At 39.5% G+C, this 20,587-nt stretch overlaps 2 protein-coding genes across 5 annotated transcripts in view; one reads left to right on the forward strand and one right to left on the reverse strand.

Annotated features, from left to right (window-relative positions):
• The window catches only part of LOC122986896 (NLR family CARD domain-containing protein 3-like), a 1,497,050-nt gene that overhangs the window by 33,209 nt on the left and 1,443,254 nt on the right, over positions 1 to 20,587 (reverse strand). The gene's annotated exons all lie outside the window — the stretch shown is intronic.
• Positions 1 to 20,587, forward strand: part of LOC122987122 (USP6 N-terminal-like protein) — a 35,709-nt gene that overhangs the window by 2,424 nt on the left and 12,698 nt on the right. The window contains exons 2-8 of one of the 4 annotated variants that reach the window (XM_044358792.1): positions 8,180 to 8,253; positions 8,618 to 8,690; positions 14,470 to 14,555; positions 14,653 to 14,692; positions 16,071 to 16,151; positions 18,737 to 18,844; positions 20,472 to 20,581. In XM_044358792.1, coding sequence (XP_044214727.1) covers positions 8,246 to 8,253; positions 8,618 to 8,690; positions 14,470 to 14,555; positions 14,653 to 14,692; positions 16,071 to 16,151; positions 18,737 to 18,844; positions 20,472 to 20,581 — 506 coding nt within the window. In that variant the 5' untranslated portion in view covers positions 8,180 to 8,245. Of the gene's footprint in view, positions 1 to 8,179; positions 8,254 to 8,617; positions 8,698 to 14,469; positions 14,556 to 14,652; positions 14,693 to 16,070; positions 16,152 to 18,736; positions 18,845 to 20,471; positions 20,582 to 20,587 lie in introns of those variants that run through there. The other 3 variants (XM_044358802.1, XM_044358812.1, XM_044358821.1) reach the window with 3 other exon arrangements.

Consider the following 20,587-nt stretch of genomic DNA (forward strand, 5'->3'; position numbering starts at 1 on the left):
TGTAAAATCTGAAGTACTTTATTGCTGGAGTTCATGTTTTTCCAACCTTAGTAGCTTGAATTTATAGCAGTATAAAAATGATGCTTTTCACCCTTTTAACACCTCTGACCATAAACGACCGTCTCAAACTCTGTGATGAAGTTTGTTTGATGAAGTCAGATTTTCAGATCATTGGAGACCGTCTAACTGTGTGTCTGTTAATCTGTCAGGTAGAGTAAAGAGCTGCCGTCCAGTCTCTCTGCTCTCTCCCAGTTTGGGCCTCCACCCTTCATACTGGGACTCCTGCCAGAGCTCCTCTGTGATTTAGTGCGCTGACCACATGCAGCCGCTGCCATATGCTTCAGATGACAGCTCATATTTAAAGCTTCTGCAGGCTATCAGCCGTTCCTCACGAGCCCTTGCAGCTGATCTGTTAGATTCTGTTTTATACTTCTACTACTATAAACAGATGTATGATGCTTTAAATCTCAGCTGACAGAACTGAAATCCAGTCTTTGTTGGGTCAAAACATTACACACCCAAAGTCAAGGTATCTAAAGTATCTCAAATATCTATCTTGTGATCCATCAGTATTCTGGTGCTGATATTTATATGAGGAACTGACCAAAAACCAGTTGCTTAAATATGGGAATACAGGAGCTTGTAACCAATCATGAGACAAGAAAACTCTTTCAGGTGCACCAGCTTTAAGAGAGAGAGGAAGACTTTGGGATACATGCCTTGAACTTAAGAAAACTAAACAGATGCAAAATAAAATTGCGAGTGCCCCAAAACAAGATGTATTTGCGTTTAAGTGACAGACACTCTCTGGTGGCTGTAAAAATTATGACCGGAGTAAAGAAGAAAATCAAGTAACTTAAATTTAGACAAAGTCCGCATTAGGAGGGGGAGGCATTAACCCAACAGTGGACTTTTCCACAGGAGACCGCTGCTCGTTTCCTGTTTCCAACTATGAGTCGGGACGTTTTTTTAAAAAGCGTAATTATGATCATCCCCTAACCTTAACCCCGTGGTTATTATTGTAGCCATGACAACGAAGACGGCCTAAATTTAAGGAAGTAGTAACTTTAACCCACACCACATGTTTCTCTAACATAAACAAAGTGATCATTTTAACCCAAACCATGATCTTTCCCTAAACGTAACCAGACCTCAACCACAGCGTTGTCACATCATAAAACATCAAATGACAAATGATGATGTCTTGTCGATTACTGCCAATAGAGGCGCCAGATTAGAAAACGCTCCGTCGTTCTGGAGTCACATGGTCAAACCATGTATTTGGTTGTTTAATTTGAAGGATTTGTTTGAGTGAGCTGGCACTAGTGAAAAGTTCAACAAGATCTGAAGACCCTTTTTAAGTGGTCTGGATAAAGATTCGAACTCCAAATCCCAACATTGACTTGTATTAGATTTTCTGTAAAGATTGTTAAACTAACAATAATTTGCATAGTAAATTAAACATTGTAGTCATTTATCAAGCAAAAAGACAAATATTCTCTGGTTCCAGCTTCTCAGAAAAGGATGATTTGCCTGATATGTCAGTTTTATATCATTATGAACTGAATATCTTTGCGGTTTTGGACTGTTGATTGGAAAAAAACAAGACATTTGAAGACCTCACCTCAGTTTCTGGGAACTTCTGTTGGATGGACTGACATTAACATCTCTAAGGCCATGCAGCGAGCAAGGCTAAAAATAAATTTGACATCAGTCTGATGTATCAGTCTGGCAGCAGTGTAGCAGTGCTGCTGATGAAGCTCCTCCATCTTCCTCGCTGTGCTTTAACTGTGTCACTGACCGTCTATCAGACGGAAGCTACATCTTCCACTTTAATGAATTATTTAATCTGGTTAACCTACATTCAAACACAGACACAGATTAAGCTTCATTTCATGGTTATTTAAGCTAGTGTTTTTTATCCATGCTTCAATGTCATGCAGACAGCCGGACAGTTTATTTTGTGTGTCCATATTTTATGTTGGTTTGAATCTTTGTGCTTTTGTTGGTTTGTTTGCTTGGTAAATTTGTGGTAAAGTGTGTTATGTGCAGGTTGTTTTATGACATGCAAGTGCAGTTTTAATCCTGAATTGTTTTCCTCAGAAAGTCCCCTTTACGCTGTGTGATTTTTGACAATCATGACAGAAATGTGGTTACACTTTTGGTCGCTGGTCCTAGATTGCATCATGACACACGTCACCGACGTGGTGATTTGGGCTTTGGTGACTTAACGTCAGAATTCAATGCAGAGATGTGCCAGGAGTATGGCCAAATCTTGTTTATTGTTTTGCTACGTTTTCAAATCATGAGAACGGTGCAGATTGATGAAGCAATTCAGGGTTTTCCCTGGTATTTTTTGAGACAAAGGTGGCAAAATGCTGGAGAACATGCGTGGTGCGGCATACATGGTTTGTACACACATTTTTAGAGTGTTGTGCGCTTAAGTGAAGAAATCCCGCTTTGACAAACAAAAGTGTCCATAGGGATTTAAATTTTATACCAAAGAGATGAAAAATAAAGGGTTTTGAGGTGAAAGAGGACTGAGTTATTTTCTTCACGTCGGAGTTGGTTTCTGTTGTTTAATGCTGCAGTGTGTGTTGGTCAGCTGGTCTTGTTTGTTGTTGTTGGAGTTTGCTGCTCCACTAACGTAAATCACTGAGTGATGGTGTAGAAAGTTCACAGTATACTTCATGTTGGTCTTGCAAAGGTTATTATTTAGTCATTAAATCAAAACATGCTTGCAACCGCTGCCTGTTTTGAAGATGAATTACAAGATAACTCCAGTGTGTGTGCCCTGTAGACTGTCCAGGTGCTGCACTGCCCTCGCAGTTGAGTTCTGCCTTTTCGTTCCAACATCACATGCTGGAATTTCCAATAAAGGCAGCAGCCAGTAATACAAAAGTGGCCCATCTTTGAGCCAGATAGGCAGGGAAAACCCTGTAATTGATGACCTGTCTCTTCCTGTATCTGTGTTCTTTTTCTGATTTACATCATGGTGCTTGGATTCACCAGGTATTCATTTCTACGGATGGGTTCAGGTAGCCGGCTCCATTTTACATTTTACATGATATCTAAAAAAAAAAAAAGAAAAAAAGACAAGACATTCAACAATGATCAGGCATTTGTGTTGAGGCTGGAACGCCAGTGGTTCCACATTCTAGATGAGAACCTGACGGAGCTCAGTCCAGGGTTGGTTGAGGCTGAAATAATAGATGACCTCCACATACATACATCTATATATAAGATTTCATATTACAGCAGAGCAGGTGGGTACGCCAACATTCACGCCAACATTTGGCTTGTGCTGCAGTTTCTTGGTGCTTTAAGCAGCAACTTCATACTGTCATTATAAGCCACTGTGAGTCTCCACATGCTGCCTTTTATGTAGCACCACCACAGGTGGGCAGTGTCTTCACAGTCACTTACCACATAATAAATTTACTAGCTAACATGTTTGCTTTTGCATACAACCTTTGACACTGTCTGTAAACGTCCTCGTCATCTGATAGATCATTGGTTATGTAATGGCGTAAATATTTAGCCTCATTACACACTTTAAGTGCAATGCCAGACAAGAAGAAATCAGGAAATAGTAATTTTCTGTCTTCCCTACTTCTGAAAATAATAACATTACACTTATTTGCATTATGTTTGATGTCTAATTCTATACCGTGTTGTGAAAATAGTCTCAATAATTGTTGAAGAGCAGCAGTACATGGACAGAAATCACCAAATCATCTGCATACATAAGATGGTTAATGAGAGAATTACCAACCATGCACCCTGTTCCACATCCATTTACCTGCATTGACAGATCATCCATATAGATGATCTGTCAAAAAGAAAAGGAGACAAAATACCACCTTGTCAAACTCCATTACTCACACGGAACCAAACAGAAACAGAATTTACTCATTTAACTGGCTAAGCTAGACCAGTCCATTTTCCCTGCACTTATGCTACTCTTCACAGATGATAACATAGGTAGATTGTCTAAATTTAACAATACAGAAAAGGGTATATAGTTGGTAGTGGCCAGATTGTAATTAAGCTCCATGGCTTTTAAAGTGTTGTGTGCATCAGCTGTGCATATGCAGTGACCAAGCCATGAGGTTGTGTGCCAACCTTCTTCACTGATATAAGTATAGTTATTATCAGACATAAGCACATTGCTAGAGAGGATCAAACCACCATCAGAGCAAAACTGCATTAAGGGATTAGCGAATAAGAGATCATTCATATCTCTAACAACATAGATGCATGTGGAAGCATTGTCCTGAAAAAAAAGAAATAAAAGAAAACACATCTATCTATCTAGATATTCATCCTTATTTTGGTAACACTCATATGGTGTATAAATGTTCAAAAACATTTTGTCATTACAATTGAACTGTATACCAGTAGTAGCCCAATCAACACCCAATCTAAGCATGTTAACCAGCTGATCATATTTCTTATTCCATAAAATGGCAGCACCTGGTATCCTGCCTTGGACTGTTTTAGTGCTGATTAGTCATTAGTCGTTGATTCACCAGAAGTTAAATCTAAAACTATTGAATTAAAATTCTCTGGTTCCAGTTTCTTAAAGCGTCTGATTTCTTTAGTTCTCTGTGACAGTAAACTGAATATCTTTGGGTTGTGGTTGTTGGTTGGGACAAAATAAGACATCTTAGGTTGCATCTTGGGCTTTAAGAAACATTGGCATTGTCATTTTTCACCAATTTCTGACATTTTATAGACCAAATGACTAATCAGTTATTCAAGAAAATAATATATAGATTAATTGATGATGAAAATAATCATTAGTTGCAGCCATACTAAAGAATCTTGTATTGAAACTTTTATCTTTACTCTCTTTTTTATTAGCAAAGAGCAATAAAACATAAAGGTAGCAGCTTCTCATTTTTAGCTAAATGTCTGAATGTTGCTGAATGCTTTTATAGTTTGACAGAGCGGAGACTCTTCTCTGGAGAAATGATCAGCTGATCACCTCACGTCACTTTAATAATCTACCAGTTAAACTTTGATTCATATCAGATCCACATGTGAATCTGATCAGCTTCATAGATCTGAATCAGGAGCTTCAGTATTTTGAGGAAGTCATTTTTGATTATAACACTAATTGTAATACTATTATAATACTGTAATGCCTCAAAACTGATATTGAACATGTAATATTAATTATTAATTTTTAGAATTTCCAGCACCATATCAGCTGTCATTTGACAATCAGTTTGCAGGCAGCCGTGATGCCCGATTAATTGCCTGAACAATTGATTAGAATGATTTCTGGCATTAAACAGAGGCATGTAATAATTGATAAAGGTTTTTTTTGTATCAGTGCAGGAACAAATCATAGCCACAGCTCTAAAGTCAGCTGCTTTTTCTGAATTCAATGACCATTAAACTTTAAACCAGCAGAGGAACCATGTGGGCTTTTACGGGACCACACCGCTGTACTTTCATGCTTTTAGATAACCACCCATGCAAACTTAAAATCCACCCATCACTTGTCTTCAGCGCAGCCTCGTGTCTGCAGATCTCTTTGTTCCCCTTTCTTCCTGCTTTGGGAAATAACAGACTTTCGTTGCATAATCCCGCTTTGGAGATATTCTTAATCCAGATGGTTTGCGTGTCCTGTGGCGTGTTTACAGTAGATTACCACCCTGGGTCCTGCCACTGGTGTAGGTCTCTACAGAGAATGCAGATTAAGTGGGATTAATACCCTCGCCGCTTTGTTTAGGGATGATTTAGCAGCAACCCTCCGGCTCCGGCTGGATTGTGTGTATTGTTTTAAAAAACACAAAAGTGTCCCGGATAGATGTTATGATATCATATCCCAACATGTCATATCATATCATGTATTGTAACTTTTCAATTCAATTATTTATATAGCGCCAAATCATAACAAAAGTTATCTCAGGGCACTTTTCACATAGAGTACTCTTTAATTTACAGACACTCACCATTCCCCCATGAGCAAGCACTTGGCAACAGCAGCAAGGAAAAACTCCCCTTTCCAGTGTTTTATTTATTTTATATTGTCAGACGTTAAGATAGCAGAAAAGATGCCAGAAGTGAAGTGGCTTACCACAAAAACATCCCTTCTCTGTGAATCCTGGGATTTGTAGGTAAACAGTAACTGAACTACAATTAGACGAGACATTAGAGGTCTCCACAGAATTCACAACATCATGACTGCAGCGACGGAAATCATCCATATTCATGACATGCTCCATCAAAGTCTGGTTTCCTGTCCCAGCACCTTGGTGTTGGTGTGAAGCAGATGTCCTGTAGGAGGCTGGTGGGTGGGTGTGTGAGGCGGGGGAGGGGGGGGGGGGGGGGGGGGGGATCAGTCATATGAACACTGGCAGGTTGATTGTTCCCAGGAGGCTTATATTACTGCAGCCTGCACAGGACACAGTTCTCTCTTTGTTACCCATCTCTCTCTTTCTGATGGACAAACCTGCAGTTCGCTGCCCACTCATAACCTGGATCCAGACCTCTGAGTCCAAGCCAACATCTCAAATTTTGTTGGGTTTTTCAGAAAGGTTGTGTTGCTCTCATATACTGGATGTTTTCTCCTTGGATGTTGGAGTCTAACAAACCCAGCAGAGTTCTCATTCTGAATTCCCATTTTATTTTTTTCTTTCAACAATATCTTTAATGTTACTGAACATAGAAACACAGGATAATGTAGCAATCACATAGGTTTATGATATGGCCAATCTGTTTTAAATATTTCGTCTTCTTCGTTTCTGAGAAATCATGTTCTGTGTTTTCATGAGTATTGTAGTATTTTTAGTCGTCCGCCAAAAATATGGACAAAACAGATTTTATCAGTTGTTACTGTTGGTCATAACTTAACCTACAGCATTGTTGAGTTATCCAGGACAGTCCAGATGTTGGAGGTGAGAAAGGAGCCACGGTGTGAACGTATCTGTTGAGCTTTGTTTTTTATTCTTGACACAACAATTCCTGTCACTTTTTATGTGAACACTATGACTGCCTTCCAGGAGCGGCTGTCCAAATTAAACAACCAGTCCTCCAAATTAAACGACCAAAATGTTGTTTGATCATGTGACTCCAGAAGGACGCATAGCAGCATTTTCTAATCTGGTGCCTCTATTGGCAGTAATCAGCAGGACAACATTATTTCTCTGTGCTTTCCAAAACCGTTAAACAATAATGATGTTTTATGATGTGACAACGCTGTGGTTCAGGTCTGGTTAGGTTTAGGGAAAGATGATGGTTTAGGTTAAAATGATCACTTTATTAAGGTTAGAGAAACGTGTTGTGGGTTAAAGTTACAACTTCTTTAAAGTTAGGCCACCTTTGTCGTCATGGCTACAATAATAACCATGGGGTTAAGGTGAGGGGGACGATCATAGTTACGCTTTTTAAAAAACTGTCTTGACTCACTGTTGGAAACAGGAAATGAACAGCAGTCTCCTGTGGCAAAGTCAATCCACCTTGGCCTCGTCCATCTGTGGAATTTGTGGCTATATATCGACGTCATTTGATTTCCTCCTTTTCATAATTCTGGCCTCTGTCACTTGAACATAAATATATGTTGTTTTGGACCACTGGCATGTACAACCTATTGTGCTGATTTTCTTGTTAGGACAGTCTTGTATTTAAACAATATTTCCCGCCTCTCTATGACGGCCGGCTTTTCATTTTTGACTGGTTGTTTGGAACAACTCAACACATTTGATTTCTGCTGTGGTTGGACGACATTTAGTACAATGCATTAGTGACCGACGATAAACTGACCTCAACACTTCTGTAACCAGCAGCTCCTCACACTTTGCAACTCTGTTGTCCCAATTAAAACTGTTCTGTGTGTGGATTAATTACCCTGAGAAACTGGGACATTGTTATTACACTGCTGTTGAGTTTTTAAAATATTATATTTCGATGCAGCACAAACAAAACTTCCACTCACGTTATTTGCATTTGTCTGAGGATATCTTTTCTAAAGCTCTGATCAGCTGTGTTTGTTCTGCGTGATGATGTCATCGCATAGCAGAGTGTGTTTCAGCTTTATGCCAGATCATCCTGGTGGCGTACAGTCGCCCACATCCATCAGCGGTGTGTTTTTGTTGTTTTGAGTCATCTTGTGTTGTGTTGTTGTTTTTCTCCCATTCTCACAGTTCTTGTCTTCCTCTCTCCGCAGATATTGACATGAAGAAAGACATTGGGACTCTAATAGCAGAGGAACGTGCTGACATCATCTTGAAATATGCTACGGTGAGTTTCTGCTTCCAACAAACAAACAAAGTCTCTTTTCAGTCTGTTTTATTTGGTCCAGATGGATTATAAAGTCAAAGCTTTCTTACGGTATCTTTTTAGATTCGTACCAGAACACAGATGTATTTCAATCTGTTGGATACTTTACTCATTTAAAGCAACAGTAAAGATATTTATATTTAATTACTTTTGTCCTCATATATTAATTTATCATCCCAGCTCCTCATAGCAGTTACTGTTCATCTTGCTATCCTCGGTCATCAACATATTGTTGAGTGAAAACACAAATCACAGCTTTTGGATGCTTTGAAGTGTGTTAACAGCGCGGCTACATTATCTCCTGTGTTGTGTTATTTGTCTGTAGGAGGAAGAGTTCACACTCGGTTGATTTTGTGGTTAAAAAAGCCAACAGACACGACAAAAGAGTGAATTCAAATGTGTGCTGTGAGCTTTGTGTGCAGTGAATTTCTGCATGTGAGGAGGACAATACAGTGTGTTTATATGTGTGGGTGGATGTGAGTGTGCTGCCAAAGTGCATTAATAACACGTTCTGTAATAATATGTTTCTGTTTGTGGTTTGATGTGATTGGAAAATGATGACCAGAGATATTAAATCTGACTGAAACTGAAACTAACTATTAAAACCAGGCATGAAAAACATTCTACTAAAGTGAAAAATACTGAAACTCAGTGGATATGATGACGTCTGCCTCCTTCATGATCAACAACCAATGCCTCCTGCACACATCTAGTGACAGCTGAGTGAAAGAAAACTGGAATCATCACCATGTTTTCAGAAAATCACCCTCACTGAGTATCTTAAAGCTGGACAACATGTTAATGCATCACTTTTAGAGAGCCATAATGAATGTGAGAACTACTGTAAGAACTGCAGATCATACAGGATGCAAAACATGCTGTTATAGAGAGCCAGAGTCATGACATCACTTCCTGTCTTCCACCAGCTTCTGTAACTCAATGCAATTTCTTATTTAACATGACATTGAAACGTGTTCCTGGAGTTGACTCAGCTCCATTACAGCAGCTGCTATCAGAAGAAGTCAGTGTGTTTACATGCACTCGAGTAATAGTGATTTCTTAACTGTCATGTAAACAAGAACCCTGTTTTCTGTAATCGGGGTAAGCGATAAAAGAAACCTCATTTCCATTTGGGGAATTTTCTGGGGATTTCTTCGGGCGGACAGGGTCAATTTAGTTTACAGATACTGGAGGGGAGTGACCGTCCTGGTATCTGTGAATCTGACGGATCGGTGGTGGAGTCTGGCACACTGTCAGCACAAAATTTATCAAAGTAACTCCGTTTCTTTCATGGTGCTGTTTCATTGAATTTCTGGTGTTAAACATAAGTGGTTTATTTGCTCATCTTTAAAACTTCACAAAAATAGATGAAAGGGAACAGACATGGAGCGTATTTGAAATTGTTGATGATATATGATGATCATTCCCAGAGGCTCTGTTAGTAAGGGTTGGTAAAAGACACACATTACAGTTATCTTGTAGTTCATCTTTAAAAAAGTGAAGCATTTTAGGTTTAATGAATTAATAATTAGCTCTGCAAGACAACGGTGAAGTATTTTGTGAATACTTTGTACCTCATACTGCACTAACACATGAGACCAGCAGACCAGAAACCAAAAACACTGAAGCAGGGATGTTGGTCAGTAAATGACAGCCAGAGAACTGTTTGTCAGTTGTTCGGCACACAGTGAACTAGGGCTGCAACTAACGATTACTTTCATTATGTATTAATCTGTTGATTAGTTTCTCGATCAATCGAAAATGCTGAAAAATGTTGATCACCAACTTGCAACCTAATATGTCTTGTTTAGTCCTGACCAACAGTCCACAACCCAAAGATATTCAGTTTACTGTCACAAAGCACTAAAAAATATAAAATATTCACATTTAAGAAGCAGGAACGAGAGAATTTTTCCTTTAAAAATGACTCAAAACAATTGTTTGATTATCAAAGTAGTTGCCAATTAAGTTTCTGTCGATCAACTAATTGATTATTCGACTAATCGTTGCGGGTGTACAGTGCACTGAGCTAAATATAACGCTCCTCTCTCTATTTATTGAATCAAGAATCAGTTTTCACGATTGCAAAAGCCGCCCGATGCTCCGCGTCTCCTCTGGTGGACAAGAGGTTTACTGGAGCTCGGCCGTGTGAACGTGCTGATGCAGATCGGGGGGAATGGAGACGGTGGCAGCCAGAGGTTAAATTTAGCTCAGCAGCTCGGAGCAGAGGGGCGATGACGGGGCGGGTGTGGAGGGGGTTTCGCTCTGTCTAGCCATAGCAACAGCTGTGACACACTGTGCAGCGATTGACTTGACACCGACCTCCGGCTGGCTGAACTCCCGGTCAGAGAGATATCTGCGTCTGGATGCCTGCTTCCAGCCACATGTCGAGGTAGAGAGGACAGAGGAAGAGCAGGGCTGCAAACAGATCGACCCCACACCACGACTTGCAACTCCCAGGACAACTCGGAGATTTACAGCCTGACGTAGATACTGTACTTTCAGCTTTCAGAGATCATCTTGCTTCACCTCTTTTCCCCTGACACCTCCTGCTCTCTAACTTCCACCGACTGTAAAAACAGATTAGAGCCAGCAGACAATATGTTTCGACTGTATCAGCCTGAAGCGGTTGTACTCGCATTGAACAGCTGAATAAATGACAAAAAACACACAGTCTTTGATAAATTAATAAAAAGTTAAATCTTTACATTTTACAGTGGAATGCATTTTTATTCATTTATTTTTATTATTATTTTACACACATTTAGAAAATGAACACTACATAAATAGATTGTTACAGATAAAAACACAAAACCTACAGAGGGTTTGTGACCACTAAATTGGATCATTGAGCTAAAGATTAGCAGGATTGCATGAAGAAAGAAATACAAACACTAATACAGCCTGTTAGTGGTGGGTTAGGGTTAGAGGTTGGGGTTAGGGTTTGGTCAATTGAAAACAAACAAACAAGAACGCAGTGACTTGAAAATAAATCCAGTTAATGTTGAATTGTGCTTTCAAATAATTTCAGAGGCTGTGAGAGCAAATACAGTTCAGGTGGACAAAGCTGAAATGTGCAGCCGCCTTTAAACTTAATTCAGAGGAAGCAAAGTTTGTAGGTCCTTTGGTCCACGTCTGTGTAATGGTACATTCAGACAATCTTCAGTCACAAAGATGAGAGATGTCACGATGACACTGTATATAAAAATGGGGGCAACATATTTAAAGTACAGTATAATAATTTATCCAGTTACTCCGGTTTGTCTTGAGCTTTGCCTTGATGCATCTCAGAAAGTGTCATCCAACTAAAAAGGCTTCTTTTAAACCAAAGTTCTACAATCTACAGTTTCATTTCAACATTGGAAAATCCCAAATGCATCACATTTTTTCAAATTCCACATGATGGTTAGGTATTAATTGAAATTTCTTGTTTCTTGTCCCAGAACTAAACCCCGAGGTTTCAGCACTGAAACCAAAATTATGCTTTCTTTGATGCTTTACTTTCAATCGTGTTTTTCTTTTTTAAAAAAATATATAAAAAGAAGCCAAAGTTCTCAAACGTTAACTGTTGTTTTAACATTTGAGCTCATAAATAGCAGTCTGACAAACTGTTCTTATCACAAGGTCAATCTGACGTGTTTTTGAACAGGAACTGTCTGATCAAAGAATAAAATGCAGCGCTGCTCTGTGTTTTCTCATTTGACGCCAGTAGAAGGTCGAAGTCATGATGTCACTAGTTTTTGTAACTCAATACAATATCTCATTCAGCATTTCTTTCATTAGCTTTTCTGAAAAGTTTAAAGCATGTTTTTGGAGTTTACTGTCCATATTCTAAGACGACTTGGCTCCACTACAGATTTTAAGTTAACTCTGTGAGCACAGACAGAAACAGAAAGCCGCAGCGGTGCGGGTACTTACGTCACCATAACGTGGTTTTGTCTGTATCCATAAAACTCCCCAACGCTTTCCTCTAAAGTCATTGTTGCTGTTTGCAGCTGCAACCTGTGCTGTGTAAATACTTTCACAGCGTTCGCTCCTCTCTGTCCTGCTGTTATTACAGACATGTCTGAACTCGCTGTGACCCTCCATTCTCTCCTGGACTAGTATCCTCTGTTGAACTGTGACGTTCAGTTCAGCCTGTGAAATAAACAACGGTATTAGATGGTTTTTCAGAAAAAGCCCGTCTTTATCTAAACATATGAAGCTGAACAAAGGTTCTGTTACAAGACTTATTAGCGTAGCTACAAATGTCAGTGGGATTTAGAATGAGGTTTTCTTTCTGGAGCAGAAGTTCCAGTTAGCACACACAGGACAGAAGAAATAGTCAAGGAACAGTAGCCAGGATGTGTTGATCTGGGAACTGAATGTGATAAAACTGCAGCTTTTCTGGAGAGTTGACACGTGCTGGGAAATAAGACTTGACACGCGTCGAGACACTGCCAGTGTACAGGCTTAGTTAGAAAACCATGAATGCAGATGTTTGACATTTGCCATACACTGTCGTTATGTGCATTTGACACAAGTTTCAGTACTTGGTTCGATACTTTGGATGGTTTTTGATGATTTGGTTCGATACCCAGCAATAGTGCAGACAGGCATCCGATCCTGCAGAAACATCTGAGTTTGAAATCCTAGTTAAAAAGTTCAGCTTTCATTTGTTACAATCTATAATTTGAATTCATTCATGTCCTACGAGTGGAAGTGAATTGTAGTAAATGAGCATCACAGATTTTAATCCATGCAGTTTGATCTGCCAGGCTCTGATGTCTTCCTGTAACACTCTGTGTGTCTCTGCTTCTCCAAACACCCTCAGCGAGAGAGTATTTTTAGTCCTCTCACTCTCATAAAGCTGACATCACTCTCAGTGCCTCCAGGACTCCAGAGTGCCGACTCAAGCTCGATGGAGTTGTGTAGTTTCTGTTCGCTCGCTCTGACCCTCTCTCTCTCCCCTCTGCTGAGAGCGGGAGGAGGGATTGGCTGCCGTCCAGACAGGCAGTCAACCAACCACACAGCGGTGTTGTTCTTCGCAGCGGAGGGAGGGAGAAGCCTCTCCAGTAGGCTGTCGGAGGATTAGCTCCCTCACTGGGACCAGATTGTTGCCTAAATGGATTTTCCAGGATACAAACATAACTCCTAAACTTTGTGCTGCTTCATGCAGATTTCTGAGAGCATGTTTGTTTTGGGCAGTTTTACTGTGCAGTGTGAGATTACACTTGCTGGTACAGTTTGACTGTTTAAAGATGTCGGTGTTTAAATCATGAAGCTTCCAGTTCAAACTGTTACCTGCCACTTTCAGACTGTGTCAGTCTATATGAATATAAAAAATGTAGGTAAATGCAAATGCATATGTGTGCAGTAAAAGTTTAGAAACAAAAAAAACTAGCTAGCTTAACCCTATTTTAGCATTCAAACATATGAGTTTAGCTGAGCCTGAGTGCAGCTGAAACTGACAGCTAATAAAAGAAAGAACGAGTCAAATGAAGAGCTGAACCTGAAATGTCCTAAAATAGTTGATCAGGACTTTTCCTGATCTTGCGCCATCAAAGATGTTTGACATTTGATATTTCTGCTCCCGCTGGTGATAAACATGCATATCAAGGCATCAAGTTGCCTCTTAATCTTTTTTTATTCATCCAACAATGTTGTTTTCTGGTATGTGATGAGCTTTACAGTCTCACATGCTTCTAGCATAAATAGTTTATTCTTATTCATTTTGGTTTTATTTTAACATCGGATTCCCATTTCAGTTTAATTTCAGTCTGTTTGTTTTTTTTCCATAAACATCCAAATTTAGTTTTGTTTATACATCTGTTATCCCAATAATGATTTAATCTTCCAAACTAGAGCAACCAGTTCTTCATGTCTGTAAACCAAATCCTGACTAGTCCTTATCTTGGTCTTGAACTGTATGTTAACTGTAAAAAAAACTGAGATACTAATCTATGTTTCTGATCTCATCTGTCTATGAATCAAGTAACAAGCAGTATGTTAATGAACTAGATGTAATTTGATAAAACTACTCTGGTTAAAAAATGATTTAGTTTTGGAGGCAGATGTCATTGATTCCATTTAATCTTGATTGTTTTAGTGTATGGTTCAGTTGAATACATTGTGTGTGTGTGTTCCTGTTGGTCTCCATGTAAGTAAGTTTGTGTGTGTGTGTGTTTGTTTCTGCAGGGCAGGCAGGGCGGGGTGGAGATCGACCCCTGGGAAGATGCGGACTACAGCATCTTCAAAGTCATTGACCGTTTTGGCTTCATGCAGTAAGTCCGTCCTGTGTTTCTCTTCACAGCGGGTCGTTGGCACCGTGCAGCAGTCAGTGTCACTTTGTACCTGATTTGTTCTCTTATTGTTTTCCAGTGAGGAAGAGCTGCCAGCCCCGACTGCACATGAAGAGAAGGTAAAGAGGGAAACGTCACAAAGCTCTACAGCAGAGGGGTTCAAAGTCTGACTCTGTGGGCCCTCAGAAAAAAATGGAGACAACTGCTCTCCCCTGGTTCAGATTCAAATAGTGAAAATTGTGTTTTTTGTCTGTACGTCAGCTGGTTTTAATGAATGGATAGAGGAGAATGTCAGTGATCCAGGAATATAAGATTCTGAGCATTAGTGATGTTATAAAAATAATGAAAAAGTTCATATTGATGGATTTTGTTGCTCCTGTTAATATTCTTTGTTTATTGTCTTACTTCAGTTTGGGGGATAATCACACTCTCAGTTTTGGAAGTACAGTTCCCATAATGCTTTGAAAGTCTTACATTTCCATAGATTAAATGAGTTAGCTATGGGCTACAACCATAGACTGTATAAAAATATGGACGTAGTTACCATGACGTCACCCGTTGGTTTCTGAAGAGCGGTTTTGAAGCTCAAAGCGAGACGCTCCGGCCGTCGCCATCTTGGCAGTGTGTGACGCTGCCTAACTCCCAGCCAATCAAAAATAGGCAAAGAGGCGGGGCCGAATGGCTGAAACAAGCCACCTAGCGGCTGGCGGACCTGTCACTCAAAGCAGCCATGTCCTTCATTATGCAGAACTTTATGGCTTAATAAAATTTAAACGGGTGAGTTATAAAAAAATCCCCCCTGTACAGTTGTCATGAAAGAGGAAATTAGCTACAGAGACCAAAACCGTTGTTTGTACCAGGCTGTAAACATGTTTATTTCTGCTGTAAAGTTGGACATTTTAACATGGGGGTCTATGGGGATTGACTCGCTTTTGGAGCCTCAAGTGGCCGTTCAAGGAACTGCAGTTTTTGGCTTCATTTAACAGCCCCGGAGGTTGCCACTTGGAATAAACAGAAATATGGAATAAAAATGATATTAGATCCGTTCTTATCTAAACATGTGGAGTGAACACCATTAACACCATTAAAATTATGCCAACTGTTATAATTATATAATGTACTCATGGATGTACAGACAACTATCACCAGATTACTTCGATACTGAAGAAAACTTAAAAGCCTGATGATTCTGTAGTTGTAGGAAGCATCTTTTTTTCTATGTAAGCAGATTTATGGAGGTTTATTAGTGATGCTCATTAGGGATGATGATATTTTAAGTCATATGCATATCATGTTGATGTGTTCAGATTTGACTGAGTTATGATTTAAAGAAGGAGTTTAAGTTTTGACACAAATTGTGCCTCTTGTCTCTCCAGTACACCTACACTGTGTCTCTATCCAGTGGACAGAGACATGAGTGCACATACAGCAGTAACAGAGGCCCAGTGGCGGGTTTGCAGTCGTGTTTATGTTCACCAGTTTCTTTCTTGTTCACAGCTGAAGCAGCTGGAGGTGGAGAGAGCAGAGAAATGGCTGAAGATGGTCAAGAAGTGGGATAAATACAAGAATAGTGACAGGGTGAGTAACAGCTCACACATACCAGACCTGGATCAGATGGAGATTGGAAACACATTTTATTTTTTTAATATTTAAAAATTACTTCACTGCTGGAGAGTTTAGACATTTATGGACAAGTATGTAAAGTGGGTGTTGGTTTCTGTTTGGTCAGTGAGTCGTCTAACGGTTAGGTCACTGCAGCTGTCAACGTTGACACACATCAACGGTTTACTGTAGGAAGACGCTGAATTCCTGCATGATCAGTCATTCTTATTAACACAGCTTAACATAATTCTTAAAATAATGTAACTAGAGGATACTTGGAGAAGGAAAACCTGCGCCCACACTCAACAGTTCTCCAGCCTGCACTCAAAAATATTCATTTTTATGTCTTAAATTTGACATTAAAATGACAGTTTAATACATTAAAACCCCACAAATATATATGTTTATATATTAACAATGATGATGTGTAATGTGAAAGTGGTCGCTCATACTGACGAACTCACTGCTGGATCTGTATGTAGGCAACTGTTTGCTCACATGTTGGCTGCAACAACTTTATAAGGCAATAATCATAGACTGTATAAAAATAGGGATGTAGTTACCGTGACGTCACCCGTTGGTTTCTGAAGAGCGGTTTTGAAGCTCAAAGTGAGCCGCTCCGGCCGTCGCCATCTTGGCAGTGCGTGACTCTGCCTAACTCCCAGCCAATAAAAAATAGGCAAAGAGGCGGGTTGAATGGCTGAAACACGCCACCTAGCGGCTGGTGGACCTGTCACTCAAAGCAGCCATGTCCTTCATTATGCAGAACTTTACGGCTTAATAAAATTTAAACGGGTGAGTTATAAAAAAAAGTCACTTTCCGTACAGTTGTCATGAAAGAGGAAATTAGCTACAGAGACCAAAACCGTTGTTTGTACCAGGCTGTAAACATGTTTATTTCTGCTGTAAAGTTGGACATTTTAACATGAGGGTCTATGGGGATTGACTCGCTTTTGGAGCCTCAAGTGGCCGTTCAAGGAACTGCAGTTTTTGGTACTTCCACATTGGCTTCATTTTTCAGCCCTGCAGGTTGCTGCTTGGCAATAATATGTCAAATGTAGATTTTAAGCTTGTTGTAGGGTTTTGCCCCAAGTGGGCAAAAAAGAAGAAAACTGTTTTATGCAGCTTTAGGTTTATATATCAGTTTCTTGTCTCTGCGTCCAATACAGAGAGAAAAGGAACCAGAAATCCAGTCCACTGTTGGAGTGAAATCTTAATTTCTATTAAGATTCTATTCATTTCTTAATTTCTACAGACCAGAACTTTGTAAGTGATAAAGCAAGTGACCAAGTGACCAGCAAGCTGCTAGATTTCTGATTTCTTGACAGTTTTTGGTCTGATGTGGTAGACGTTTAAAAAAAAAAAATGTTAAAAAAGATTTTTGACTCTTGGTACAATTTGTATGAGACTTGGGTTTTACTAAGCCGACATTGTTTGATTTCTTTCAGTGGATCCACAGGTCTTGAAAAGTCTTCAATAGTATTGAATTCAGTTTCCTCCAAAAAAACAAGGACTGTTGAGGGTATTTGAAAGTGTTAAATTTCATGTGAAAAGGTCTTCAATACTTTTTCTTGCCTGTCGTAGGCAGTGATGATGGTTATAAAATGTTTTTGTATCGAGAAAGAACTAAAAGCAGGGTTGTTTCAGTCAGAACCATCAGACCTGCAGCAAACATTTTCACTGCTGCTCGCTACGGTAGCTAGAAAGCTCATCCACCCATAATGGACTCACAGTGGACACACTCCAAAATCTTTTTTTTAGCTTCACTGTGCAGAATGACGTATGTGCAGAGTTTGACACTGGAAGGATGTTTTTACATTCAGCTGCTGAAATTGGAAATTTTCTCTGAGCTCATTTAAAATCCAATATGAAAGGGGCGGGCCTACGAGCACGATCTGTGACATCACAACTAGTTTGGATCCAACCCTGATCCAATATTCAACTATACACAAGTGTGATGTGGAGACTTGAAGCCTCCAGTGAACAAACACTGAGATGGACTTTACAGTAAAGTAGGAGACATCTGGTGTCCAACAGGAAAACGTCTGAGATGAAATATATTTGCATATTTATAGATTCTGTAATTTTTATTGAGGGAGAAAGAGGGATATTAAAGTGATAATTACACTTGAAAAACCATATCAGACACATTATTGTTACAAGCAGAGTATTTTTATATGTCTTAATACATGTCTGGATGTGATCTTTAACTTATCCATCCATCCATCACTTTTCTATCCCGGTCGTTGCTTTTATTTAATTATTTTGGGTCTTCAAGTTAACATTTGGGGTATTTTCTCGGGTCTTGTTGCCATGTGGATCTGTCAACATGAGCAATTACACTGAGAAGTTCATACTAATTGAAACCACAGAGGTAAACAAAAGTTATTATTCCCTGCAGCTATTTGCTCCATGTGTGACACACTTCTGCTTGGTTCCTGTGAATATTGTCGTAAGCGAACAGTACGTAGGCGGTTAAACTTTCCAGTGAATCACACTTGACAGCGTCAGCTTTTTATTCTCTCTGTGTTTCTGTGTTTCCCCCTGCTCTCTGCTCTCAGATGGTGAAACGGGTGTATAAGGGCATTCCCCTGCAGCTCCGAGGCCGGGCCTGGGCTCTGATGCTGGATGTGGAGAGGGCGAAGAAGGACAATGAGGGCAAATACGAGGTACATCCACTCGTAACGTAATAGTACGTGATCTGGCCTGCAGAAAGTTGTCTTACAGATAATATTGTAAGAAATGTGTTTTAAGAGCAATTCAATTGTTCTGCTCAGTGCATATCAGGGTCACAATTAAAGGACACTTATATGTTTGTTTATATTGTAGCCTATATGATTTGTTGAGAAATAAATATTGGCTGATAATGTTATCAGATAAATTCTCAGAAATCACTCTAGTAACAGCAAAGTGAGTGGAAAATGAAGGTAGAAGACGGGATTCCTGGCTCGACACTGTGCATCGTGTTCATCTACAAGATGAAGAGTGTGCTAGATTTGAGAAGGAGAGAGTAGATTTACAAAGATACAGCAAAAGTTACATAATAAAACCATAACAATACCGTCATGAGTCAGAGCTGTGCAGTACAATTCTAGTGCTTCATGAGTTTCCATCCAGCAGTTTTGAGATGCTAAATATCACTACACCGAGCCCAAATAACTCCAACACCAACTGCTAATGCTTAAACCACAATGTCTTGGTTACTGTTTCTGAATGTATAGAAGAAAAAAGAAGAATCAGAAATCAGACAGCTTGGAAAGTGTATTTTCAGCTAGACTAGCAGTTTCCCTGCTAATACTGCATTCATGCAATTTTAGCAGAATTGTAACACCAGAAAAAACCCTCTATGCTAAGCTAGGCTAAACATGTCCTGGACCATCTCTGTACTGGACACACAGAGATGAAACTGGTATTGAAATTCTAATATGACTTCGATAAACAAGTATGTTTCCTAAAATGCTGCTTTATCTGTGAAGACAGCAAGTTGTTTTAACCAGCTAACTCCACCTGCTAGCTAACATGCTAACAACTTAATAAAGCTCTTTGCTTGTGTTTATTGACTAAAACTGTATGTGATTCAACCTACTATTTTTTATCTATAACCTTTAAATATTGAGACTGCCCGTACGTGAAGTATAAGACAGTAAAAGCATGTGGAATAAGCTACCAAACAGCCAAGCTAACATCACATCTGGATTTGTAAATGTCTCTGATTAGCTTGACTAGCAGATGGACACTTAAATCCCCCGTCTGAACTGGCACATATTTATCCTCCCTGCCACCACAACAAACAGCAGGATTAACAACACGCACACTTTAGTATCTAACAGCGTTTTAACAAAGTGGACTGGATTAGATCAGTGAGAGGAAAACAAACAGATGGAGACGCACTGGAGGTTTGGAAATTACTTTTTATATGTTAAACTGTACATGATTTTGAATGACCTCATGACCACAATTTCATTTTAGTCTCTCTAGAATTAAATTTAAGTTAATGTTGTTAACTTTGACCTGCATCATTTTCTTTCAGTTATATCAAATTATACAGACATGAAAAAGTGAAAATGATCAATTTCTGGCAACTGATCTCAGATTGACATAAAAACTTTTGCTCTGCTTTCTGTGTGTCTTTCTTCCATTTGAAAACTATTTTTCCACAAGTATCTGTAACAGAAAACATAGGTACAGGGTTTCTTCTTTTTCTTTTACTGTTCTTCAGCCACACCAGTGAGATACAAGCATCTCTTCGCTACCTCACCCCGTCGTTTGTTGACTTTCCTCTCTGTTTTCTCTCAGAGAATGAAGGAACAGGCCAGACTGTACTCGTCTGAGATCAAACAGATCGACCTGGACATCAACAGGACCTTTCGAAACCATATCATGTTCATGGATCGCTTTGGAGTCAAGTAAGT

This window comes from Thunnus albacares, chromosome 1 (genome assembly GCF_914725855.1).
Source record: "Thunnus albacares chromosome 1, fThuAlb1.1, whole genome shotgun sequence".
NCBI classification, from domain to species: domain Eukaryota; kingdom Metazoa; phylum Chordata; class Actinopteri; order Scombriformes; family Scombridae; genus Thunnus; species Thunnus albacares.